Source organism: Tyto alba, unplaced genomic scaffold, assembly GCF_018691265.1.
Source record: "Tyto alba isolate M040663 unplaced genomic scaffold, T.alba_DEE_v4.0 Super-Scaffold_44, whole genome shotgun sequence".
Lineage (NCBI taxonomy): Eukaryota > Metazoa > Chordata > Aves > Strigiformes > Tytonidae > Tyto > Tyto alba.
In genome coordinates, this window is record NW_024881320.1 from 8,511,462 (window position 1) to 8,538,195 (window position 26,734).

Genomic DNA, 26,734 nt, shown 5'->3' on the forward strand with positions numbered 1-26,734 from the left:
GCATTTAGAAAACACTTTTAAGTACATCTATTCTTTTCTTATATTTAAGTTTGACTACCACACATCACATGTTTTATCTCAGTAGTTTCACAACCACTAAGAAGGTTCACTAAGTTGGGGGAGCTCTGTCCTGTATCTGTTGTACTGACTTAAGTAACACACATAATCAGTTAGAAGGCAAGTAAAGTTTTGACATGTAATCAGCTCTGCACTTCAACAAATAACATTTTGAGACTGCAGCATTCTCAAACATATTTGGAATGATGCAATATAGATCTTAAAATGCATGGGTGATTTAGTTTAAGCTGTGATATTAAAGATGGAGAAAACCAGAAGTAAGCTCTCACTTTCAAGGTCATTATTTCTCAGTTCTAGGTCATTTGATGTATTTGCCAGCATACTGCAGGCTGAGAGCCGAGTAGCTGCTTAACCATGGTAACAGTTTTACTTTACCCCACCCAGTATTGCTGCTGATTGGTGGAGTAAAACATGGCTTTCAACTGCAACATAGGGGCACAGAGACACTTAATGGCAAGACTGGAATCTCTCCTTTCTGTTGAAGCGTGAGATTTGTCAAAGAATGCTGTGGATTTTCACCATACTAGTTCAAAATGGCTCTTTATCACCTGGTTTCTCAATGGGAAATCCATCACAGCACCAAATCACTTAATTTTAAGGCAGTCTGTAGGTCTCCTGAGCAGATGGAAGAAACTTGGATTGAATTAAAACCATATTGCGAAAGGTGGTCATTGTCCTACTCTGTGTGTTTCCTGAATTTACTTGGAAGGATGTTTAGGAGAAGGAAGAGACATGATGTCTCAAGTTGTCATCCTGGGAACATAATCACAGGGGTGCTTCTTTCTTTAAGGGAGCTGTACTCCAGAGTTCATAAAATAATTAAAATTAGTCCTGTAAATGCTGACCATCGCGTAACTATTCCTGTCTCAGCCATGCAAGGAATCTGTCTCCTGTCTTTCAGCCACCACCCCTTCTTCCCTTTCACTTACCCGTCCTATCTGTCATGCTCTGCAGCAGTGTGTCATTAATGAGATCTCAGTATGTTGCTGAGAAGATAAAGGGGTTTTGGAAGACCCAAGGAAAAACGCCCAGGGACGAGAAATGGTATGGCACTTGGTAGGTTACAAGAGTAAGTAGATTACATGATGGGTCATTTGCTGTGAAGTATCTACTGCAGAATCTGTCCCCTACATAGGTCCCTCTTAAGTCTTTACAGTGAGGCTTTTGGAGGTCTTAACCAGTGTGTAAACCTTGTGCTGGTCCTCTGCATGCAGCTGTAGTTAATCCTGAAAGTGTGTTCAAGGTTGTTCTCATCAGAAATGTGGGGAGAAAGCAATTGTGTGGGAAGATGGGAGAAGTGTCTGCATTCCCACGCGTGACAGCAGCCCTGCGATTCCTGGGCAGTGTGGGGAAGGAAGAAGGGTGGTGGCTGGGGGGAGGTTTGGGAGAGCAGCAGCAAAGTTAAATCACTTCAGCTCTGCTGAGGGCCATAGCTAAAACTTTCAGAGATTTGAAGTTCATATGACCAATCCGAGAGACTCCACTGCAAAATTCTGTGATGAAAACCAGAGCAGATGATGGCAAGGCTCTCTTACAGATGTCCCCTGCACAACCACCACTGCTCTTGGATTGATTGTAAGGAATTAAAGCGCTTTCGCAGCAGCTGAGCAGGGGTGTGCGTCTTTCATAGTACCGTGAGCTGCTTACGTGGTTTATGTTTCCATGGTATATCAGGAACAAAGAAGCCCAGGTACAAAGCCTGTTTGAAAATTGATCCTCAGTGAAATGGGAATTTACAAATGTGGCATGTTCTTCTCAAAAATAAAATTGAGCTTTACCCATATTACTATTAAAGTATAAAGCTTTAATTATGCCCTAAATCCACTCCTTTAGCTGGGGGGCTCACATGATTAGCAGAAAGAAAAAAAAAAAGGCATCTGGAGAGGCTGTATGGTGCCGTGTTTTCCCATATGTGAAATTTTATACAGTACAAATTATTAAACACCAAACCTCCGGAGGAAGATTGTAATGAAAAATTTAGCACTCCCCCATCAGGCTGCAACTAATTTGCCTTCTGACTAGATCTGAAAGAAAAGAGGGCTGTGCTGGGGGTAATCCTTGATGAGTAGCTGGCAAGAGGAAACAAGTAGTACTATAGTGCAACAAGAGCAGCAGTGTGACACTTCTGTGGATAGCCTCACTGAGAGACAGTTAAGGTAAAAATAAAGAAAAAATAAATTGCCATTTTCAGTCAGGGCCTGTGGAAACATATCCCATTCTTTCTATTTAGATTTTGGCCTCAAGCTCCCAGTTTTAATCTTGCAACACTTCTTTGAAATAAAGATGTACAGTAGAGAGGAGCTGTGGAACGGGTGCTCTCTGGCTCGTACATCAGGCGGTCCTGTCTCATTTATGCACATGGGCGTCAGTGCATCTTCTCTCACATGGTCTTGCACCTTCCCCCTACCCTTCTGTCACTCACACCTATTTCCCAGCTCAGCGGATGCTGCTCACAGCACACTGCACACCGACCCTGAAACATTCAACCGTGTGTGCTCCGGGGCTTCAGATGGGAGAGCACGAGCAGCTGCTGAGGAACCTGCAGGGCACTAAGCGCTGGCAGAGCTGGGCTGCAGGCTCCCCCCATCCCAGCCTCCTGCACTGAGCGCGGAAACGCGGGAGATGGGGCTGTTCCTGGCATGTGAGAGCTGAATTTTAAGTATCTGCACAGATGGGGTGCTCTTCTGAACTACACCATCAAGCTATGACTGAGAGGCATGTCAGATCCATGCCACTGCTTGTCCTGACTATAGATGCCAGTGATCCAGTCAGTAGTGGCAGGGGCTGTTCCCCAGGAGATTGTGGTGGGATTTACAGAAATACGCAGCAAATGGTGGAATGTCCCCCTACCTGTTCTACATTTTTGTTCATAGAAGAACATCAGTTAGTTTTCTTAAAAATTATGAAGAGTTTCCCCCTTTTTTTCCCTCCTGTTTTTTTGGTTTGGTTTGGTTTTTCTTTTTCCACCCCTCCCCACACACACACTTTTTCTTTAAGTTGCCCCTTCAGAAGCTTGAAGGCATGTTACCAGCCTGATAGGTCAAGCAAAAGGATGCTAAAGCCAGCCTGATGTGACCAGAGGCACCCACTGTGTGATTCTCTGTGATTAAGTGTTGTTACATTGTGCTAGGTGCTTATTACAATTAAATTCTTCCTTGCCAGAGCAGCCTGCGTCATCGCGATTGTCACTGTGGGAGAACTGAGGCTGTTGCAGCAATAGGCTGGGTACTCTGAGGGCATTTGCCTTTTTTTTTTTCCATGTTTCTTGCTAACAAAAGAAAGGCCCCATGTGACCCTATGTGCCACTTGTAATGTCTTGTTATAGCTGGAACATGATTTTAGCAACAGAGAAGTAAACTTGTCACATGCAGTGTATCCCCTGGCTCAGAAAGCCCCTGAATCTCCAATTTCCTGGAAGAACTTCCCCCACCATCCATACGTTCCTATTTGCCCCTAAAAGCCAGGGATCAGGTTTGCCTGGATGCTTCAGAAGGAAAGGGCTGTAGGCACAAAAACCCTTCTCCCCACCGAGTCAATCTAAAATCCAGATTTTACAGTCTAAATCCTGGGAAACTCAGCACCGGCAGATTGCTCTTGGCCCTTGCCTGGCAGGGTGTTGATTAATAATTTGAACCTGCAAATCCTCTTTCAACTTCTGTGAAATCTAAATTGTCCATCTGAGGCTTGCTTCTTTCAAAACAATTCTACTGTGATTTTCACTGCTAGCATAATTCTTTGTAAAATAGATAACCCTGTCAGTGGCAAAGCTGTGCTGCACACCTGGAAGGCAGCACAGCTGCCTGAGTGCTGGCGTACAAATGTGAAGAGCAGGAGATAACTGGAGAAGAACAGAATTTAAACTTAGTTCAGTTCAGATGTATTCAGCAATATTTCACTTCCTTTGTGCTATACCACATATATTTGTCTGTTTCAAGAGACTTATTTTTTTTAAGACTGAAATTTTGAGGGTAGAACATGAGAGATTGAAATCTCAGTACCTTTAGAAGTCCAGGTACCTGAAGCACTTCAGAAAATCTCAGCTTTGGGACTCACCAGAAGTTAATGGTGCAGCCACTTATTCAAGCAAGTCACTGCTTGATCCTGTCTCTGCCGCTGCATTGTCCCTGTGGGCCGAAGGAGCTGTTTTGGGGGGATAAAACAACTTCATGGGCTTTTGCACAGGTGGGCTGTGAGGTGGGAGCATGCTGGTCATGCTAGGTGATTTTTAGGAAGGACAATACCAAGTGTTGACAAATGTGGCATAGTTTGTGAACTTTGTTATGAGATGCTCTCATGTTTCATGCTTAGCTATTCTGTTTCCATTTTGGCTCCTTTATTTATGGTTTCAGGAAAAGGATATAATTTTACTCTTGCATGAGTGCAAATCCACAGTAATTCTATTAATGAAAGAAGAAAAAAGCCCACCACCTGGTTTTAGAAACCGTGAGAAAAAGAATCATCTCTGGTGTTTTTGAAAAACGACCTTGTTTGCGCAGTAATTCAATATTGCTCTATCATCTCAATAATGAGAGTTCAGCTCGTAATGGCAGCACATTACAAAAAAGGCTGTACAATTTAAACATGTTGTAAATCCAACTAATAAGTATAAATTGATTTTTAAGGGGAAAAAATGTGCACAAAACTAGTCTCAACATATGTTTCAACTCTACCAGAAACCTTACTTGGACGGTATTTCAATGTGCTTTACCTATTGTGTTGCAAACTTTTTCAGACTCTGTCAAGTTGTACTAAAGCTTTTAAAATACAGATGGTGGTAAAATCCCCAGTGGAAAACAGACTTCTATTTCAAACTTCAGTTCTGTTTTTTTCTCTTCTAGTTCATAGCAGATTTTGACAGATCAGAAGAAATATTCACAGCTTGATGCAGCTGGATTCTTCTTTGGCATGAGCAGAAACATCTGGCCCCAAAACAGTGCATTTTACCAAAGGGCCGAAATACATGCACATGCATCTGTTGTGCTAATATATTTTCCCGTGAACTCAGACGTTAATTGCTTTGTTTTGCTGAGACAACAGTGTTGGTTCACTGAATAAGATTGTTTCCTTTAGCTCTCTGTTAATGGTTTCCTTTAGTGGTAATATTGTTTTAAATAGGAAACTGTCAGGTACATTGTGAATAGCAGTAAGGTAAAGTGTTTTGAGCAAGGATATTTATAGTGCAATGGTATCTGTAGTGCAATAGTACTGTTATATAGAATTTGCATATTGACCGAGACAACTATTAGCACAAAAGCTCCATGTGAGACCAGTTTTAGATCTTTAGAAGACATGTTCAATTTTTGCATCATGATTTCGGAGGCTTCTGCCATGTTCACTTGTTACTCCTCTTGCTGCTCATCCACAGGCAGCAACAAGCGAACATTAAAGATCTGAATAATTACCTGGCTACCTAGATCTATCCATAGTTCTGCCTTGGTGAGTTTTGTTATTCTGGGCTTTGTTCCTTCTCCCACGCTTGCTCTTACAGAAAGAGCTACAGTTCAGAGAAGTCATTTTGCTGACTTTTGGTCTCTGGATTGAGTTTTCACTTTTGTTCCCCCTGGTTATAGGAGTTCTGGGCCCCACTATTGCTTGTAAAGATCCCATGGTGTGACAAACCTTGGTCATTTCCCAAATTTGTATCCAAGGTACTTCAAAGCCTCCTGTCTTTGGGCAGCACTCAGACACAGGCCTTTCTGCCCAAAATAAAACTCTCATTCCAATGTATCAAGAGCAGTCCTGAATTCCACCGTATCTTCCCAGTAGCAAAGTCATGTTCCCTTACCCCTCTTCCACAAAACTTTACTATCTGATGGCTTCATTTTTCATGCTGTATCTCTGTGTCTCTTTTTACTAAAATATTTCCTGTGAGGGTACAGGGTTTCCATGCATTATCCAAAAAAGCACCGATTTCTTATTTTTGCTTTCTCAGCAATATCTACTCTGTTAACATTATATTTTCTTTCTAAGAAATATTTACTTACACGTCATCCAGGGAGAATGATCTTGTGGTTAAGTTGCAAGATGGTTGATATTAAAAGCTGCAGTGCATTTAGCCATCCAGTTTTCTCTACAGTTGTAGTCCTAGCGGTGTCCCAGGTCCAGTGCTTGACGTTCCCAAAGCTATGTGATCTTTTCATTCTTTCTGAGAAACTGGGACGATAATACCACCCACAGCACATCCTTGCTGTTTAAACTTAATGAGTATTTGCAGAGTATTTGGAGATGCTCTCAGGAAATATTAGTAGGATCATTAATAAATGCATCTTGCTGTTGCTACATTATCCTCTAAGGTGCTGTTTGTGTAACTCTAGACTTTCCCACTGAACAAGTAGAGAAAACAGGTGCTTATTACTGTTTTAAATACCTTCCTGCACCAAGTGTGACAAGGAAGATAAGCATTTCCGGCAGCTAAGACCATTATGAGAGGGACTACAGCAGTCTAAGTCAACTGGGCTGTTACTTTACTTTGCTTTAAAGGCTGATCCAGTTCAAGTTACACTGATTCATAACTTACCTAACCTGAACAAAGTTAAGGTTTGGTTTAAAGCTGGGCAAGTGTGCTGTACACCATTTACAGCAGTTTCAGTCAACTTCAAATCAGGCTTTTAATTAAACAAGTGGACTTGTTTATTGTGGTGCTTGACAAGCTTTTGTGCCCTCTGTGAAATGATGCAGGCGCAATGGCTTGTGTTTCTGTGGGGCTGCCTAGGCAGGTTTCCTCTCCTCTGAACCCAGCTCATCCCCAAGCACAGCCCGACTCATTTCTGAAAGGCCCCAGCGCACCTTTGCTCTCCAGAATCAATGAGGAAAGGATGTCTCACTTCGCAGGAAGCAATTCAGACCAGCTGCATAACCTTCAGTAGATGGTGTGAGCATCTGCCTCTTGGTTATTCTGCAGTTTGCCCTTTCAGCCATATCAGGATGCAGTTTACACATTTGGAGGATCCTGGCCTTCCAGCTGCAGGCAGAGGATTAGTCTTCATCAGGGTGTGCTAGTGTGGTTGGTTGGTTTGTTTGTTTTTCTTCTTTTTTGTCTGTAACCATCACAAGAAGAATAATCAAAGCCAAACAGTTTGGAGTTGATTTTGGAGTCATACAAGTCAGGAAGAGCACTCAGAACAAGGACACTTGAGTTAGCTTCTCTGTCATGATGAAAACACAGTATAAAATCCAGATCCTGTTTTTCACTCAAAGCTACAGGGTTTCAGCCAGTCCTTTTGTGTCTGAGAAATTTAAAAACTATGGTTGTAGGGAAGATATAGTTAGTGCCAAGCCACTCTTGTGCTGCACATCATGGTAGTACAGTATAGGCCAACAAGAAACATTTTCCTCCACCATGAATTGATGCAGTCTATGTTATATAGGAAGAAGGTAGGGCAGGCTCTCAGTTTATCTTTACTGAGCTTTCTGTGCGTTCTTTACTTCCTTGTATCTTTGGGTAATGCCCTGTGTCCCTTGATGATAGCGAGTCAACCAGATACTTCACCGAGCTCTGGGCTTAGCCTAGCAGCAACGCTGCCGTCTAAAGAGCTGCTTCCTGTTCTTCAGCTGTGAATGTTAATCTCAAAGTTCAGTGATCATTAGCTTAAATAATTGTCACCCCTTTTTAGCTATTCAGGGCTGAAAATCACCAAAGGGCTTCACCTTAGCTGCTTCAGCTGTCATTATTCTTAGATTTTTGTTTTCTTCAGGATGTTGAAGAGCAAACAGGATATCCCATGGGCATTTAGAGGAAATTGCTTCTGTGTTTCTTTGTGGAGCTTGCTGTGCTTGCTCTGGTAGTTATAACACTGTTTTCTCAAATCAAAAAACTTGCAGTGGTGGTGTAGGATCTCATGGTCTCAGTGAAAGTTTCCTTGACAACACTAATGTCTTGACTGATCACAACGGGTGATCACAACTAGACAGCAGTGATGTTTCAGATTGCCTCCGCTTCAAGTGCAGAGCCAGGGACCTGCTTTCCAGACCTGCAGAGGTGTAAGGTTTGCTCTGATTTCTGCCAGAGTGGCTTAGTTCATCTGCTAGTGTAGGGAGCCTGAAGAAAATGGCTCTGGTTCTTGTTGGGACTTAACTGAAGCAGCTATGGTAAGCTTTCCATTGCCTGTGGGTGATGAGGGACAGCTGGCTGGGGGATTAAGACCCCTGCCCGGGAAAGGACAGATCCCAGGAAGTCCAGACAGAGTGCAGGTAGGGACTTGGTAGAGTTTGAATTATCAATAAAAGCAAATAGTAGGTCTGCCTAGAACAGGTAGAAGTTGAAATGAAAATATTCATGGTGGTGTGTGTGGGGGGGGTTGCCTCTGCTTTGTTAAATTCACATCATACCGCAGCTCGTGCCAACCATCCATCAGTTCCCTCTACATTGAAGTGGTGGTTCTCTTGTCTCTAATGCCAGCTTTTCACCCAGCTGCTGCTACGCTGGAGCCTTGCTCCTAGGTTTTACGGGATCTCCAGATGTAACAGGGGCGTGATTGTGGGCTGGTTTGCAGAGCAGTTGAAAACATGCGATATTAGGTCTGATCCTGTGTATATGAAAGACTGTCTACCATCTCCTGGGATTTAAACTATGCCACTGTAGCTTAACCTTATGCCAGTGTTGGGCAAAAAATACTGCTTGGGTCTGTGTTTGCCAAATGTTTCTGCTACATGCGAGCTCCCTGTTCAGATGAGCTGGGGCCAGGGTGGGACTGTAATGCTGAGGGTAGGGTATGAGCTCGCGGCTGTGTCTCTGTCTGCTCAGTGCTGTGATCTTTGACAGCAGTTTCTGTAAAATTCATCATTCCCTGGGCAGCCTTTGTATTTATTTATTTACTTTGTTTCTTTTATTTTTTTCACTGTAGTTTATTAATTGCATGTGTGGCTTTATCTGGAAAAAATTGTATGTAATTTATGCATGCCTCCAGTAGCATATGTTTTATATATTGGGTTTATAGGGATGGTACTGATTCCTGAATTAATTTGAACAGCAAATTGTTGTTGTATCTGCACACAGTATGTCTTTTCTTTTTTTTTTAACATGTATTATATGACACACATCTGGTGGTGTTTTAATTGTGTTATTGTGGTGCCTCAGAGTCCTAGTAATGAATTTGAAACCCTACTGTACTAAGCATGGGTTTTTCACATGGGACGCTTGAAGGGTTTGAGTGAATTGTTGAGTGATATTGTGGATGCTTTTGTCCCTCCCTTGAACTACAGACAAGAACCCACAGGGTTTGCAGGCTGCCATTACAAAATCCTCCCTTCACCATCAGTCAGCATCAGGATGGTAGTTTTTGTTCCCAGCTCTAAGGAGAGATCTGCAGTGCATCACACCTGAATACTTGCTGGCAGTTTTTGCTTTTTCTAATGGCAGTTTGACAGATCTCTGTGGTCCGCAGAAGAAGGACCTGGAGCAATTCAGGACAACTACGCAAGTCTGTGCTACAGGTTAGACTCTGGCTGCTGTGGGTTGTCAGTTCAGAAGAGCTTTGCCTTGTTGTCTTACCGGGGAGGCTGTAGACCAAGCCAACCTTACAAAATCATTCCTGTCAATGCTGTATCCAAGAGAAAGTGGCCTCTCTTCCTTGCTCAGGGATTGGATTACTTCCCTTTGGTTGTAGCATGACACTGAAAGATCATGTGGAGGTGCTTGTCCACTGTGACCCTCCCAGCTTTTCCTGAGAAGCTCTGTTTGGCTGCATAGTCTCTCTTCTATAGTAGCTGCAGGCAGCTGTCTTTGTTCCTCATAATCATAGTGCAGCTCTGCTTTGGGATATGTTTTTTCCAATGAGATGTGTGTTTCAAGAAATTTAAACTGCTCACTAAAACTGCCTTCCCCTCCTCTTCCTTATTTATTTCTAAACAGGTATTGTTAGCATCTATGAATCTACATGTATATCTGCAGTGGCTTTGATAATATTTTTCTCAGATATTGATGGAACTATTGAATAACTGCAAGCCTTGTTTAAATCCTTTTACCTTCTGTAGCAAACATGAATGATTGATATTGACGCTACTTTTTGAGAACTTAGCCAATATGTTCCCTGCTTAAAATACGCCTTATTGATATTTATATAGGACTAATTTTTATTAGAAAGTCTTGCAGTATGAGCGCATCAAGAATCCTAAATGTAACACATTTATCCAGTTCCCTTTTCAACCAAACTCATCAAAGAAATGAAACCAGGCTTATGCAAGAAGATTAATTTTCCAGAAAACCTTGTTGACTGAAATAGTTTAGTTCAGTCAGTTGAATCCAGTATTGGGGTTTTTTTCTTCTTCTGTTTAAGACTGGTATCATGGCGACGTGCCTGTAGCTGCCCAGCTAGTCCTGGTTGCTCCTTTGAAATACTTCTCCAATACTTGTCTTTTTCAGCTTTCTCAGTGGCTATACCAAGATCTATTTCAAGTATCTGTATGCACATGATCTCCCATTCTAGGGCTTGTGCAACAGGTCTGGATTTTGTTCTTAGCAAATGTTGTCTAGTATCTTCCTTTTGTTATCAGAGGACTGAGGAATTAGTCTATTTTCTTCCCTATGACAAAGCAGAACAGCATTGAATGTTTTGCCACATCATTAGTAATGTGTTTACCTTGCTTTTTGGGATCTTCTCTTACTAAAATCACTTTTGAAGGTTATCATCACCTTTTGTCTTTGATTCAAACCCCTTGCTTTTGGTGGGTAATATTACTGGAAGAGAAATACCATAGTGTACAGAGAGATTTTTCTTGGTTGAATTTCCTAATATATTTTGAAACATCTACTGCAGCTTTGGATGATTTAATATGTATATTAAACCTACTTCTGCTTTGAATATCACAGCTGTTGATATTAGCCTTTAATAGATGGTATCTGTATGCATAGATGGCAGCAATGTTAAAGCTGTCAATTTTGATTGCTTCCTACATGGTGTTAAAAGCATTGTGTAAACTCAGCCTGATTTAGTCCGTTGGCTCCAGCTGAACACAAGCTCTCCTTGCTAAATGGATGCTTAGTCAATCATATCTCTGTCCTGCTCAGAGTTACTTCCCTTACAGTGATCCTTTCGATATGGTCAGCTGCACTGCCGTTGGTAACACTTAATTCATCTGTTTTAAGAGTCCTGAGCTGGTCTTTAGCGTATCCATTTCTTTCCCATCACACACACACAAAAAAGTGCAAAATCAACTTCTCATTTGATGCATATTGGATGGCATTTTATAACCGAGAACCACAGGTCCGAATCACCTTAATGTGAAACTCGAAGCTACAAATCTTATTTTGCAATTTGCTCAGAGGCTTTCAGCTCTCTCATGGAGTATTTATTGGATGCTATTCTGTTAGAACTGTCACTAAATTAAAGTGTAGTTAGGGCATCCGATTCTGGCTAGGCGTTACAGCTGGTGCAGTAATTATTAGGTGCTGCCTTTTTGTTGATGGTGATTAAGTCTGTCCCTTGTCCAGCTGTGGTTTCATTGTCATCTCCCAGCTTTATAGGCTGCCTCTCTTCAGCCACCAAGTAGTGTGTCTTTTTTTATGCTTACAGGTACCTTCATTTATTTATAAACACAGACTAAGATGCTCCAATATGTTTATTTGATTTCTCAGGGTTTTCTTCACTGAGGGAGTGAAGGGAGTCCTGACTTTCTTTTCTCTGTCAATTGCTTATAGTTTTCCTTTGCAACATGACCTGATAAATCATCGCTGGTGGTGGGCACTATTTTCTCATGTGTTGTGCTGGTTTTGTGCTGTAGCCCATGAATCTCAAAATTGTGTGTTACCCATTTATCGCCTTGCCTGCCTCTCCAAAATGCCTTTCCAGACAGCCCCCAGGACCCTGTTGTGGAAGGCAGGTTTTAGCTAAATTGGTTAGGAATGCTATTTACCCTTCACCAGTCAAAGTCTCACTCCTGCACACACGCTAGCTAGCTGTAACCTAAGCAGGTCTACACTGACACAGTTTATCATTGACGTATGTCAAACCCAGATTTTCCCAGCTGTCTACTACCATCTGCCAAGTACGGCTGGGGGCATGCAGAGTGCAGTTTGCTATGCAGGCCTGATGGCAGCTGTAAAATCGAGCAGTTTTGCCTGCTTAAGCACCAGTTCTTTTCCAAAATAAGCATTAGCTCTCGTATCGCAGTGAGCCTCCCGATCCTCAGAGCGCAGGCCGTCGCAGGGAAGCGGTGCCGGCTCTGCTCCGCAGCCGAGGCCACCTGCCAGCCAAGAAGCTGTGAAAAATCTTAGTGGTGGTTGGTTCCAGCACATCAGTTGAGCTGCAGAAATGCCAACCCCCGTGTTCCTTATGGCCTCTCTGCGCTGGGCACTAATGAAAAAGGCTCCTCCAGTCTCCAAAGGGCACTGGCCCACTCTTTTGGCTGCACCACTCAAAAACTGTGAGTTCAAACGTAGATTCTCTCCGGTTAGGTATTTAGAAAGTCAAAACAAGTCAACCAGCATTCAGCAGAGTCTGCGTGGGCACTGCAGAAAGCTTGGGGCTGCCGTGCACCTCTGTGATCACAGCGTGTGAAATGCTGTGTATCACTAGCGGTACATATGGCAGGGTAAACAGAGATATGAGACCAGACCTGGAGAAGTGTCTTTCAGAGAGCTAAAGATCGGCTCATCATAAGATGGTACCCTGGCTAATCAGAGCACCATATAGGAACTCTTCCGAAAACTGCAGAGGCAATGGACCACACCAAATGAGGTCGGTTTTCATTTGTTTTTAAAAATGTAAGATGACCCTCATGACTACTTGCAAGATTTAATATAAAAAGTTAGGTTATTAATGAGTAGTTAATGTTGCTCAGATAGCTGAGAAACTAACAATAGCTTTTAGGTATTTTGATTTTGTACTAATATTACTTTTTATTACAGTAAGTTGTTGTACTTGCCTTCCTGTATCAGCTGACTCTGACAGCTTCTAAGCGCAGAAATCCATTGCTAACATTAATTCAACCTCTCTGCAACCCAGAGTGGTAAAAATTAACCAACATGTTACAGACTGCTAAATTGCAATATTTAGGTAACTTACACAGAGGAAACAGGTAAGCCGGGATTAGAAACCAGAAGTCTGCATACCAGTCAAATGTATAAACTCATACCACTTTCTGAATGAATAATGAATGTGGTTTGTGTTTTTTTTTTTTAAAGGGTACTAATTTCCTTCTGTATCATAACTTAATAGTGCTGCTGTTTTCCTCTTCATCATACTAAGTAAAAATGGACGTCATATTTAAAACAAGTTATATCTGAGATAGCCGATCACAAAATCCAGAGCAGCACCACCCAATTAGAAAAACTACTCTCATCTAACCTGATGCTACTGTCATTTTTTAAAACGAGTCCTACTTCAATCATAAAATCCTCGGACCATAACATTGCTTTCTAAGCCATATGTCCTTATTTAGAGGAAAAAAAATGATTGCACCCTTAATTCAAAGGGAACGTTTCCCTCTGAGCCAGAACTCAATAAAATGTATCAAAAAAATTGTGGAAAAGGGCAAGCAAAGAAAATCAAATTGCAGCGTGTGAAACGATTTAAGGAGGGACCTGGGGAATACATAATCTCCAAACTGCCAAGTTAGAGCAAGTATAAAATATACAAACAAGCCTGATATTTTTCCCAGTTGATCTCATTATGAGGTATGCTTGGGATAGATAAATTTTGTTAGCATGCATTAAGGCTGGATTTTCAAGGAAACAAGTCAGAAGTAATGTGTTTAGCTGATTCCACCTTGTTTTGATACATGGGTCTTTTCAGGTTTAAAGTAGTACATTTTTAAAGCCAAATGGTTTGTTTTGTTTCAAGCATTAAAACCAGAGGCAACTGGGTGACTTTTTTTTCCCCCCTTCTGGAAAACAGACGTTTATAATTTCAGCATGCTCTTTAATCATTGGAGTAGAGTTCTGTGCAGTATGTTTCACTGCCACTTATTGTTGCCTGCTTAAAATACACTGAACTAGCCTTGAGTGCAATACCTTAACAGACTGCTTCGTCCACAAATAGTACTTTTTCCAAGTCTCCAATATATTTTAATTAAATTGTCCATTTGTATTTATTAAGGCAGTTTACTGTCTCCTGCTGCAGAAAGCTGCTACTGCTGATAGTCTAACCAAGAGAAACATGAGTTTATCTGGGAGTTGGTAATAAAATGCAAACATATGTTAGCAAAAAAGTCTTCTCAAAATATTGTTTAAGCATCATTTTCATGTTTGCTGGGAAGGGGACAGGCCATACAATTAGTTTTGGTAAGTTTTTGGAACAGTTGCACTTAACAGTTCTTGTAGCTGTGGGGAATCATAATCTTTGTTAGTATGAAATGTTAACTGCAGAAAATTTTTCTTGCTTCAATTGACCCTGCAGATACAGTTGAAAAAGGGTCCTTTGGCAGAGCAGATGATAAAGTCATTACACACTGATGAGATGTAAATGGTGTTCAGCAGCATTAGTTTAGATAGATGAGCATGGTAAGGTGGATTCATCCCTATCTCTGGCGATCTGAAAGCTTGGACCTAAACTCTGGGACTTGGATGCCTCTCAGCTGTACCTATTTATCTCCAAGTAGCTTCTGCCAAAATAGATTTGCCATGAAGTCAGTAAAGTCCTAAATCTTAAGGTTGTGCTTGGTCTGTCTCTTCTCTCAAGACAAATGAATGTTGATCTTCCAGAGGTCTAAAAAAGAATTAAACTTTTTTCTTGAGAAGGTAACGTGTTCTTGAAAGGAGGCAACTTGGCTCAGTGCTGCATGGAGCTGTTTGCCCTTCTCATCTGGAAGGGCTTCTTTATTTTCGTGGGACCATTCCCTGCTTCCCAAGTGTAGCACAGAGTAGGTGGATACCATTCCTGCCAGCGCCTGTCCACTGGAGGAGGTGAGAGGATTACTGGATTAACAGACATGTCTGAGCTGCTAGAACAGGCATCTCCAAGATGAGTATTTGAATTATGTCTCTCCTGGAGGGTGCTGCTTTCTGTCTTGCCTTTAGAATAGCGTGGAGGGAGGTTGTTGGGAATTTCTTTTCCAACTGTGTGTGTATGCAGGACCCATTTTGTAAAAAGTAGACACAAACCCAGGCAATGGTGAGAGGTTTAAAATCAGACTGCTGTGACTTTAAGAGCGAGGAAAAAAAACTGTTAAGGAAGGAAAATAAAAATCCCACAGCCTGTTGTAGCAGCTGTAGCTTCAGATCGTGTGGAAAATGAAGGCAGATGATTCAATTTGGCCTGTGCCCCGAGTACATTTCCAAATGCTTCTGTGTGTGCGCAAGATAATGAACAAATATATTGAGATGGCACAAGATCAGTCCGAGTTTGCCGCTGCGCAAGCCGTGGAGCTCCCAGTAGGAGCACACTAGCTGTGCTGGGTTAATGGGGGTGAGGGTCGGGAAGCCCAGCACCTTTCAGAACAACTTAAGAAAAGAATTTGTCTCCTTTTGCCCCAGGCTCCCCGTGGCACTCAAACGGAGCTTGTGATAAATCGAAGTGTATTTATTAATAATGAGCAGGGGCAGCGTGCCCGTGATTTGAAAATAGGTGCGCCAAATAAAAATGTGCTTTCCTCTGACATCGGAAAAGCTTAAGTAAAAGGAGAGCAGGCTGATCTATTATGATTAAAAAGCAGGGGCTGAGCGCCAGCATAGTGGTAATGAAAAAGCCGTTTTAGGGAGGCAAGACCCGTTCAGCCCATTCATATATCCCTCCTCCCCTGCCCCGTAAGAATAAATAGGGAGGGGGAAGTTGGATGGGAAAGATGAAAAGGCAGCAGCAGTCCAGGATAGCAGAACCGGACTTTAATGAGAGCTGGAGTTATTACCGCAATGAGTTATGATATTTAATCATTCTACATGATGTCCAACAGCGCAAGGTTCATAATTCTTGGCTCTGAATGTGGCTTGTGACTGTCCACGAGCACCTGCAGCATGCAAATTGATCACGGCCTTACAAACCCTCTGTACCTTGCCCCCAGTTGTTCCCTGCCAAGCCAGCCCAGTCTGCAGTGCTGGCCTGCTCCCACAGAGCTGGAAATGGTGTCTTTGATAGTCTCAGACACAAATCTGTAGGTTGTGGTAAAAACTGAACCATAGCTATTGCAGATAGCTGGGATTGCCTACCGCCAGCTTTTCTCTGCGGTGTGTGGTGTTGTCAGGTGTGTTATTTATCTTGTGGGAGGCTGTGTTGGTCTGGCTTTAAAGCAGCCTTGGGTTTAATTAATGATTTTGGAGAATTCTGTTAACTTCAGTGATGAAATAGGCTCTGCTTGAGCAAAACTTCGGCACCTATTTAATGTTTCAGTGAATACGTACTGACACAAACATCTTGCTGTTTTAGGATTTGGATGAGGACAGGATTTGGCCTTTGGAAGAGATAAATTACCAAATAACTTCAGTTGTCCCCTTCTGCCATTTTATTTTGTTCCATCTTAGCTGTCCTGAAGTGACACAGTAGTCGACCTAAGTTTAATAAAACATTCCCTCCCACTCCTCCAAACCTCAGGAGATGAGGCTGAGCAGCACCTTTCAAGACTCTCTCTTGCTGACCATTCTGAGACTTTTTGCTTCTCAGATGACTCCTAAAATATTTTGAGCAGCCCTAAAGGCAATGCAATCAAACATACTCAAATTTGGCCCACATATGTTTCTACCTACTGTTTCCTGAGCTTTTGTTTCGCCTCTGTTATGCTGACTGGAAAACGCTGTCTAGCAGGGCCTGGAGAGGGGCCTTCGCTGCCGTCAAAGCAGAAAATAGCAGCGGGCTGTGTGGGTACTTTCAGACAGGCAAAGTCAACAAGCTGGAGAGGTGGTTCCTTCCTAAACACTGCTTGTTAGTGATTTTAATATTTTTCTGTAACAGTAGTAGGGCAGCTTTATACAAGTGAAAAAGTAGCTTCTCTCAGACAAACCTCCCCTTCTCAAGCCTACATTTAGATGGGTTATTTGGTTCCTCTGTCTGAGGTATTTAATAATGGTGATCAGTGTTGCTCTAATGTCTGTGTAAGTCTCTGGCAATGTGTTCTACAGGAGGACATAGTGTATTTTGCATATGAATTTGAGGCGTTGCTTGTTTGTGTCTGTGCCGTGCGGGGGGGGGGGGGGGTGGCGGGAATGGGGGGGTGGCGGGGGGGGGGGGTGGCCATGATGTCCCAGCCTAGGGCTGGGAGCCCATCTTGCCCCAGGCCCCCAGAGCTTTTGCAGACTCTAAACAAGTAATAACCTTTTCAAATGGAGAGGAATACTACCTTCTATAGTAAAGCTCAACCAAGGAGCATGGTCAGGAGGAATTTCTGCAACTCAAGCAAAAACACTCAAAGAAAATGACTTGAAATCAAGCAGCCAAGCCAGAAGGAACTTTGCGAAAGAAGCTTTTGACCAGTTTGCTAATACCCAGGTCTTCAGAGAGTGCCCGTGAAACCAATGCATCCATTTAGCAGAACAACTTGTCCTCCTAGTTGGGTCCTGCATGTGGCTCATTAGGGTAATTACTGATGAATTAAGGCAGCTTGGCTCAGCACTCTGGCTGCGGGTGTGCGGGCTCCCCTGCTGGCAGGCAGCAGGTGTAAATGAACAAGATCTGTCAAAAAGGCTGATGACCCTCTTAATTCACAGCAGCAAACTGGGGACAGAGGTAGTGCAGCAAGTTTAATAATTGATATTTACTTGGAAAGGTTAATGGCAGCAGTGATGCTTCTAATTTGCTTGCCCGTGCAAGACCTTGTCAGGTCAAATTGTCTCAATTTGTTACCATGGGTGTAGGTGTAGTTTTCCTTTAATGAAATTTGGAGAAAAGAAACAGGTGGTGTTGGGAGCGGACTGTAACTCAAGAAAAACAGCAAAAGGTTGGAGTCTGGTTGGGTGAGCCTGTGCTAACTTTAAACAGCTGGCAGTTTAGTCCTTCTGAATAATTTTGGCAAACATTTGCGCTTGGGAAGGTGAAAGGATTTGGAATGGTGTAATTTATTTTTGCTTTAATTTGCGGCTGTCTAGGAGTTGTTTAGGTCAAAAGTGTAATAATTTGGACAGGCTTTGATGTGTTCCTAGGTGGGAGTGCTAGCGTTATGGATCAGAAATCAGAAAGCTGCAGAATTGAATGGGTATTTCTGTTCTGTATTTAGGGAAATTGTAATGCTGCTCTGTAATAGTTAAGTGGATCCCATTTCAGGGAGAAACACAGCACCTGCTGTGTCTGAAAGCTTTGAAATTGTCATGTTGGATACTTTACATCCAAGAGTTTCAGAAGAGCTGGCTGATGACTGGGAACCAGTTGACTTTGGGTTTGAATAAGGGTAGGAAGATCCAGATGACAGGAAAAAGCTGGGTGCCGGTGTTTTCAAAAGCCTGTAATTGATGGTGTATTACCATTTGTCCTATTGGCTTGGCATCAATCCTAGGCAAGATAATGAGATAGCTGAAATCTTAATTGGTTAATAAAGACATAAAAAAAAAAAAAAAAAAGAATAAAATAAGCAAATTACAATCATTTTATGTATTTAAAATAAAATCTTTTCAAATTTACTTAACTATATGTGGGACTAAAAATTTGATGGATAATGGCCACAGTACTGATGTAGTATAGTTAGATTTCCATGCTTGATGCTGTTGGCTTTTTTATTAAGGAAATGGACAATGTGGATTCAACATGATGGATTGCAAGTGGATTATTTCCTGCCTTTATACCAGACACCGATAGTTGTGAATGCAGGCTCACTGTTGGTTGGATATGCTTCTAGCAGATCTCAGCAGGGATTACCTCTTGTTGCGGTGGTGTTCGAAGATGTTGATGTAGGATCAAAGATAAAAGATCAGTCTTGATAAAACTTTGCAGGTGGGCAACATATTGAAAAGGTGGTTTACAGTGAATGAGACAAGACACTGATGCTGAGAGCAGTGGTGGTGTGACAGGTGGCCATGAGCAAATTTGTATTTCTAACACTTTGATATGGCTGAGCCTAAGTCTTATCCTGAGGAAGGAAGTGTATTGATGAGGCGTAAGGTGGCAGAAGGGCATGCAGAGTAAGGACCTCAATCAGAAATGTACTGTTGCTTGAACATAAGCTTGATATTTTCTCTGCCTTCTACCCTACAGAGCTGTGTACTCCAGACTGGATGAGTACTGGAGCTCATTCTCCATATAATATCCTGAATATTGTATTAAAATATTAATAGACTGTGGGGCACTTAGCTGGCAGCAATATCAACCATGCATGGGAGTGCAGTGATCAGTGTGCTCCCAGGGCTCGGGTTGCAGCGCCTGCGCTGTGGCAGCGTGCCCACCAAGCACGCTGCCTTGTGCTGCAGTGGCAGGGCTGCTTGAACACGCTGGGGTTGTGTCAGAGCACCATGAGCAAACCTTGCTACCTATTGAGACTGCAATGAAATAGGACAGAAAGAAACAAGGGGATTTTATTGCCATTAAAAGTACCAATTTGTACAAGCCGACATTTTAAATAGTGTAATTTAAATGGAACCAAACTGATATGAATAGAACCTATTAATAAATTAAACACTTCTTTCTACCCAATATTTCACAAGGGAATTAGCAGAATAATTTGTTAGTAAATGAGCCTAGGAATGAAGCTGTGAGTGACATATCTATCTTATCCTTCTCCTCCCCCTGTAATACTCTCTGCAGATGTAAGCGGAAAGTTGCTGTGATTTCAAACATTGGTGCCTCTCACTTATGTACAAACACAAGCACAACTTGAAGGAAGAACGATGATTTAGTGGTTGGAGAACCAGCCTTGGCTGTAAGAGTTAATCATGTTCTACTTCAAATTCTGTGCGTTACCTCAAGCAAGTTGTTTAAGGCCAGCATCCCTCATGGTGTTTAGACACCTGGCTGTCATGCAGGTATTGACCTCTCAGCGCAGTCACTGGGGATGGACCCAAGGCACGTCTCTGGACTAGAAACCAGTGACCTGACCACTGGGTGAGCAGTGGCCCAGCAGCAAGTGACAGTGCTGAAACACCAACATCACAGTTGAGGTCTGTTGGTAGCAAAGAGTGAAGGAGGTTTGTCTGTCTGCTTCCCTCTCATGTTGGGCCCTATGACTCTGGCGCAGCCTTGCCTGCTTCCAGGAGTGCTAAAAGCATCCCCTTCCCTCACATGTTAGCAAAAGGGAATTGGACACATGTGGCGAAGCACAACTTCAGAGAAGCCCCACGCTTTCAAAAGCATCCTCTCCACAGTGCCGTGGGTATAGGAGTGAAACATTGATTAAACTGCTGTCGACAACCTCGGGAACAGGTGGCAGAGCAGTGCTTGAAAATCTCCTTTTTCCCCCTCCTTCTTCTCCCTCTAGATGAAGGTCCCTACAAGCAGAAGTGGCAGAAATAGCGAGGAAGACAGCATCAGGGAGGCCACAAGCTCTCAGCGGAGCAGCTCAAGGGACCGTCTCAGTGATGTAAGTACCATTCAGGAGAAAGCATCGCTTCATTGCAGCAATTCCCGCTGCTGACATGGCTTTTCATAAATCTTGCTGAACAAATGTTGGCATCCAGAGGTCACTGTGTAATAACTTTTTTTTATGTCATGATTGAGTGTTATGGCATAAGTGGTTGAGCTGCCTTGCAAACACTATAATCATGGTGCAAATAATATGATAAGCGAAAGATCAGAGAGGGGAAAACAAAATGGAATTGTTATTCCTCAGGGAAGAATGGCTTGATGTTTTGTTTTCTCAAAGAAGTTGTGTTAAAAAGCTTTTTACAGTATCTTTGGGTTTAGCTACTGCACATAATCACGTAGTTTGGGTGCAAAGTCAGTTCATCTAATTTTATGCTTCCTGCCTCCAAGTTATGAAAGGTTTTTGGGGGAAAGCTGTCTTTCTTTCAGGAAATTCGATGGTACGTTGAGTGAAATGTTATGATAAAACAAAAGCAAACGGTGCCTTAGTGTGTAAACACACAAATGGGCTTTTGAGTCACCAAGAAATCAATGGCAGTGGTGGGATAATTTTATATGAAGGCTTTTTGTGTTAGCAATTAGCATTTCGCCTTCATTAAAACATGATTTTTTACTAATTAGGACCTTTCCCGTTAGGAGAGATTTAAATGAAGAACAATAATCAAACGCTGGCACAAGCATGTCTGAAATATTAAATTTGCCATTTCAATGGCAAGCCACAGAAATCCCAGAGCGAGTGGTTTTCATGTTGAGTTCTATTAATGTAAAATATGCTTCATAACTAAAACCTGTCACAGAAAACGGCTCACACCAGCTAAATTCAATTGGACAGTTAATTTAGCTTTAAAATTGAAAACACTACCTCCGCTTCAGGATGCAAAAGGAAGAAGGGGGGGAAAGCCTTTGATAAGTATAATGTATTTGCTATTAAGGCTTTCAGAGCCCATTCTACAGGAGGAGAAGGGAGAAAAAGGGGAAAAAATGGCTCCCACAAATGTGTTTAAAAGCTGAAAGTATTTATTAAAAATGTCAGCAGAAAAGTGCTTTTGGCAGATTAAAGCGGGATTCAGCTTGACAGCTCTGACAGGGAAATGTGACGGGGGAAAATTCTCTCTACATGTTTGGAGTGTGAATGGGGCACTGTAAACAGCCGACGCAGTGGGAGGAAGAGAAAAATAACGTGTCCTGTGATCTGCTTCCAGGATTGCGAACCCACGCGCCGCAGTGGGGAAAGTCGGCGAGGGGGGGCCCTGTGGACAAATCCCTTTGCTGCGGGGCGTCTTTGACTGTGTTATTAGGCAATAATGATTGTAATTTTATATATATATACATTTATGCAATTCTCTCCTTCCCCTCCCCTCGGCCGCTCTTGACAGGTATGCGAGCAGGGGCACCTGGTAGCATTGCCGTACCGTAACGTGGGGCTGCAGAAGAGGAATAACATATTCAGACCTAGTGATTAGCTTAGGGCAAAGCATTAAGTGGTCTTGGAGACTTTTCTTGTTAAACCGATGCACTTCCAGTTTTTGCTCCTCCTTTGCCCCCAAAGTTGCAGGCTGAGCCTGCAGGAATTGAGTCTGAGTGCCTAATTCCTGCAAAATCTTCAAAGCTAGTTCAGCAGACAGTGAAATTCAGTAGGAAATAGGCACTCTGCTCTTTTTTGGTCAACAGGGACATTTGGGCAGTGCCTGAAGGCCGGAGCATACTTCAGAGATGAGCTGAAGCTGCTCTCATGACCTGGCGACCCAGTGCAAATGAGAATTTTTCAAATTAGTAATTAAACAGTTTGAAAAGTATGGTTCATGAATCAGAGAATGCTCTTCATTCATTATTTGATGAGTGCAATTTAGCTTTAATTACGTATAACACTTCCTCGTGTACTAGTAAATGTTCTTTAGTCTATTTAGTGACTGTCAGAAAGTCTTAGGAAGTCCCGCGGGTGCAATCAGATGGTTTTCCCCATTTGTGTGCAAAGGAATAAGGTGGCAGACTTTTTCTTTTTGTAGAGGGGGAGCAGGGAACGGGAGAGAAGACAGCGACGTGCTGCTGGGTGTCGATTCCTGCAGGATTTTCTGTCCGGCCGTGCCTGGTCCCTGTAAGGCTCTGATGCTGTACTTCCCGGCATGCTGTTTAAATAGATGGTGTGCAGCTGAACTGATGCAACCCTTGATGTGTGGCACTGAGGATTAAAAAGCCACAGGGCAGTGAGGACGTAAAGGGAAGGCAGGGACAGTTTTTCCTTCAGGTTAGTGGTTACAAATCAAGACGGGGTGGCCACCCGTCCTTGCAGATGGATGCTCTGTGGCAGGAGGCACCTGGGCTGTTTCTCGCTCTCCCCTGAGTAGCTCTCCTGCTGTTTCTTGGTGCATTTGGCCTTCAGGACCGCTTTTCATGCTGCGTTTTCCCTCCCATCTCTTTTCCCATTAACTTGGGTGAACAATGGAGTAAATGAGGCGGGAGGTGGCAGGTTTGGCTGCTGTATGGCATCACACAGCAGGTGTAGTGGGAAATATGTGTATGAAAGTGTCGGCTCTAGCGTTCAGCGTTGCCACCTTAGGAGCACTGGAGTCCTCCCTCCTGCTTCATTGTCAGTCTCCATTTAGAAGGCGCTATTACGAACAGCTTAGCTCCTCTGTGTGATTTGTTTCTTGAGGTGACTTGTTCAATGGGATGCCAGCAAGTTGTTCTTTATTTACATTAATGCATGTCATTAGTCTCTAATGGACCATGAAGTCAAGAGGTGGCCTGGTCTGTCGTGAAATAATTGCACTCTAAAGAAAACTGAAGCAAATGATTGATTATGTCTTGCACACACACACAGAGCCATCGGTCTGTCCACAACAAAACCCAGAGCATTTTGCTGCTTCTTTGCCACAATGAAACTTCTGTGGGGTGAGGTTGCTACAACTTCATAGTAAGGCAGCAATTGTCTGTCTTGTATAGTGCGTCTCTCCAGACATTACACTGAGTGCCATTTATTATGGGTCATTGGGGATAAAAAAATGCTTATTATGATCTAGTGAAATCATCTCTGGCTGCAGAGGTTTGATTTGTTGAGGCTGGTCTCGTCTTTGGAATGATGAAACTTAGGAGCAGAAAAACAGCGAAGTTGTAGCCCAGGTTTGCACGGCAGATGGTGTCATGTGGGGGAGAGGGGATGGGAATTTGCCACTTGTTTATGTTCCCAGTGTTGATTTAAAATTCCCTTAAAATCTACTACAAAGCTGACATCCCTATTACACATGTACTCTCAGGTCTTCTACAACCAACACAGAGTCAACAGCCTTTTTCCAAAATGGGATTTTCCTCTGCTGTCTTTTATAGTGAGGTAATTGGAAGTTGCTAGAGAATTAAGAGCCAGATAAGCCATATTGGTATTTTGCTGTGTTGACCCAAGTAAAAGTGGAAGGCTTGGGCATTTTGTTTTGGTTTTTCCCCATGTTCCATAATTGTCCTAATCTTTTCTGATGTCCTGAACAGTCCAAAAATCCACACAGAGCCTTGTATAATGGCTTGAAAAAAAGGTTTTTATCTTTTTCTTGACCCATCAGCTTAAGAACTGCCTGCTTTTTAATGGATTTTCTCCCTCACTAAATTGAATGGATCGTCCCTCATTATCATTTAAATAGAAGCCTCACTCCCTGTGAACATGGAAAATTTGAATGTGGTAGTAGAGCTGTGATAATTTGAAATATTCGGAAGGTGGGGGCAAGGAGGGGGCGCAGGCGGCAGAGTGCAGAATTGCTGAATGTAATTGTCATGGATTCTCAATTTTGTTGCCACAAGATGGAAAAATAGACTAATAATTGTCTTCCAACCCTAGTAGAATAGTTGCCCTAGTTAGCTGAAGCTAACACTCTAATTGTCATGGGGGCACAGAGATGAATGAGGATGTATGCAGGGCACAGCCAGGGCTAAATTGAGTGATATACTAAGGCAAAGAGCAAATTGGCAATTATTGGCCCAGCTGAAAAGGTTGGCAGGTGTGCTGCTTTCTCACGAGCCCTTAGGGGGAAATTGGAAATATAAAATATCGACCATAAATACTCGCTGATTAGGAAATATGTTGCAAGAGGTGCTGGCCACTTAAGAGTCAAAAGTCTCCTTTTCAAGGGATTGGCTTCAGCTGTGCATAAAACCCACAAGCACTGCTACTAAGTTGTTCAGAGCTTTTTCTTCTCATCCCCCATCCCCCAGGCTATCTTTTCTAATTTTCCATCATCCTATCCTCATATGTTTGTTTGTTTTTCTTTAAACATAATAAACGAAAAGCAGTCTTTTAGGAAATGCAGAGACTTTCCTCTCTCTAAATGTTCTTTGATAAGTGTTTAGCATATTGTATAGACTAGATATAAAATTCTCTTTCTGGTAGATGAATACAAAATAACTTCTGTGATTTCTAAGTCAAACAGTTCACTGTGATCTGCTTTTCTTTGTGTGCCATCACAGGCAGTATCTCCCCCTTCCCTCCTACTTTCTGTAGCACACTTCCCCTCCTGGGGCAAAGGGATTAAAGCAGCAGCAGGGTACAAAGCTGCAGGTCCATTATGTGTGCCTCAGGCTGAAGTACCTTGCCAGAAGCATGATCAAATGAGCCTCTGAAGTGAGAATTGGCCCACAGTCGCACCACAAGTCCATATTTATCTGCTTTGCAAACTTGGGCACATGTGGGACACCCGGTCTTGGCTCTGGGCAGGTTGGCAGTGGGATAGCAGAGCTTGGCGTGTCTCAGGCCAGGGACACCTCAGTGCAATTGATAGTCAGGGATGTTGCTGAGTGCATTGAAGGAGTTTTTTGGAAGGCCTGAGATAGCAACATGTGGACTGCAAAGTCATTGTGTCACATGTTGTCCATTGTTCCCCATTTATAAAACACTGGAACCTGATCCCTCCAGTTTAAAGAGTGGATTAAGACCATCGTAGAGCTTAGCAAAGTAAAGCTTTTAGCAGGACAGTTAACAGGCTTCAAATAGGACAGTTTTAAGACCTCCTCTTCAAACCATGAGTCTTGGGAAACCCGTTTGAATATGCATGCAAGGGTTATGAAACCTTTCAAGTCACATTCTTCTGAAAGCAAAAATTCATGTCCCATCAGCATGCTGTCTACTTTTATCTTTGTGTCATTCGAAATACCAAATGCTTGCATGAAAACTGCTGCAGCAGGAATTGCGAGCAAAGTTGTGATGACTTGCATGAAGCTTCAGGTAGTGAAGCGTAGATGGGAAGAAAGAAAATCCGGAGAAGGTTTCGTGAAGTTGGCCGAGGGGTGATGATCTGAATGGAAGCAGCACTTTTGCATGTTCTGTGCATTTCGGAAATGTAAGGTCTTTTCCTATTGTTCTTGGTGTACTATATGCAGTTCATTCATTCCTGAACAGCAACTGTCTTTCCTTCTGCTCTCTGTGGCCATCAGCTATCTTGGTTGGAAGCTGTTCTGTAGCTTATCAAGCAAGTTACAGATGTTTAGACTTTTTGTAGTTTGATATCTTACTGAACTGGCTTTGCAGTAAGAAGCATAACCCCTTCTGTTTATCCAATATAACAAAATAAGTGAAATAAAGAAGCAGCACATTCAAGTTTCATGTGACATCCAAAATCATTCATCATGTATTGTGGTTATCTTGTCAGGTCCTGGTTTCTAAGATAAGTGAACATCAAATGCACTCTGTGACCTTTGCCAAGTCAATTGAACTCATTGTATTAACAGACAGGAGTGTGACTACGGAAATTAATTGTATTAAGAGTCTGGGATATCTTCTGCCCTTGGCCCTTTTTGCCCTCCTCCCCACTTACTCCTCTCATTCCAGGACATTTGAATTTTATAAGGGACTTGCTTGGAAAGGACACACTAGATTTCTCCAGTAATCAAAGCTGAACCAATATTCTATTGTTGAATGTTCTATAAATGACCAAGTAGATGGCTAAACATGCATGATTCCTTGTGCCTCAGTCCAGTCTGACTGCAGAATTGGGGTAACTGAGAAATAGTGGAAGTCACTTAAAGCTGAGGTGAGTTTTCATCCTGAACAAATGCTATAAAACGTAATTAAAAATTAGTTCTCTCCATATTATTGATTAACTCTGCTGAGTGCTAATCAACCAAATCAGGCTTGTGGCATCAGGCCATATGATAAGTTTTGGCCTGTGATTCGGCAAGGCAAGATTAGGCACTAAAGAGAAGCTGGGAAGTCTGCCTCAGTGCCCTCCTCCGCTGGGAACTCCTGGGGTGACAACGGGCATGTAAGTCTTTCTCTGCCTCGGTTTTCACACTTAACATGGGGGTAGCATTAA

The 26,734-nt window shown here is 42.6% G+C and overlaps 1 protein-coding gene across 16 annotated transcripts in view; it reads left to right on the forward strand.

Annotated features, from left to right (window-relative positions):
- FBRSL1 (fibrosin like 1) overlaps window positions 1–26,734 on the forward strand; it is a 551,587-nt gene that overhangs the window by 223,382 nt on the left and 301,471 nt on the right. For all 16 annotated transcript variants that reach the window (XM_042805739.1, XM_042805747.1, XM_042805734.1 and 13 more), the window contains exon 3: window positions 20,341–20,442. In XM_042805739.1, coding sequence (XP_042661673.1) covers window positions 20,341–20,442 — 102 coding nt within the window. The remainder of the gene's footprint in view (window positions 1–20,340; window positions 20,443–26,734) is intronic.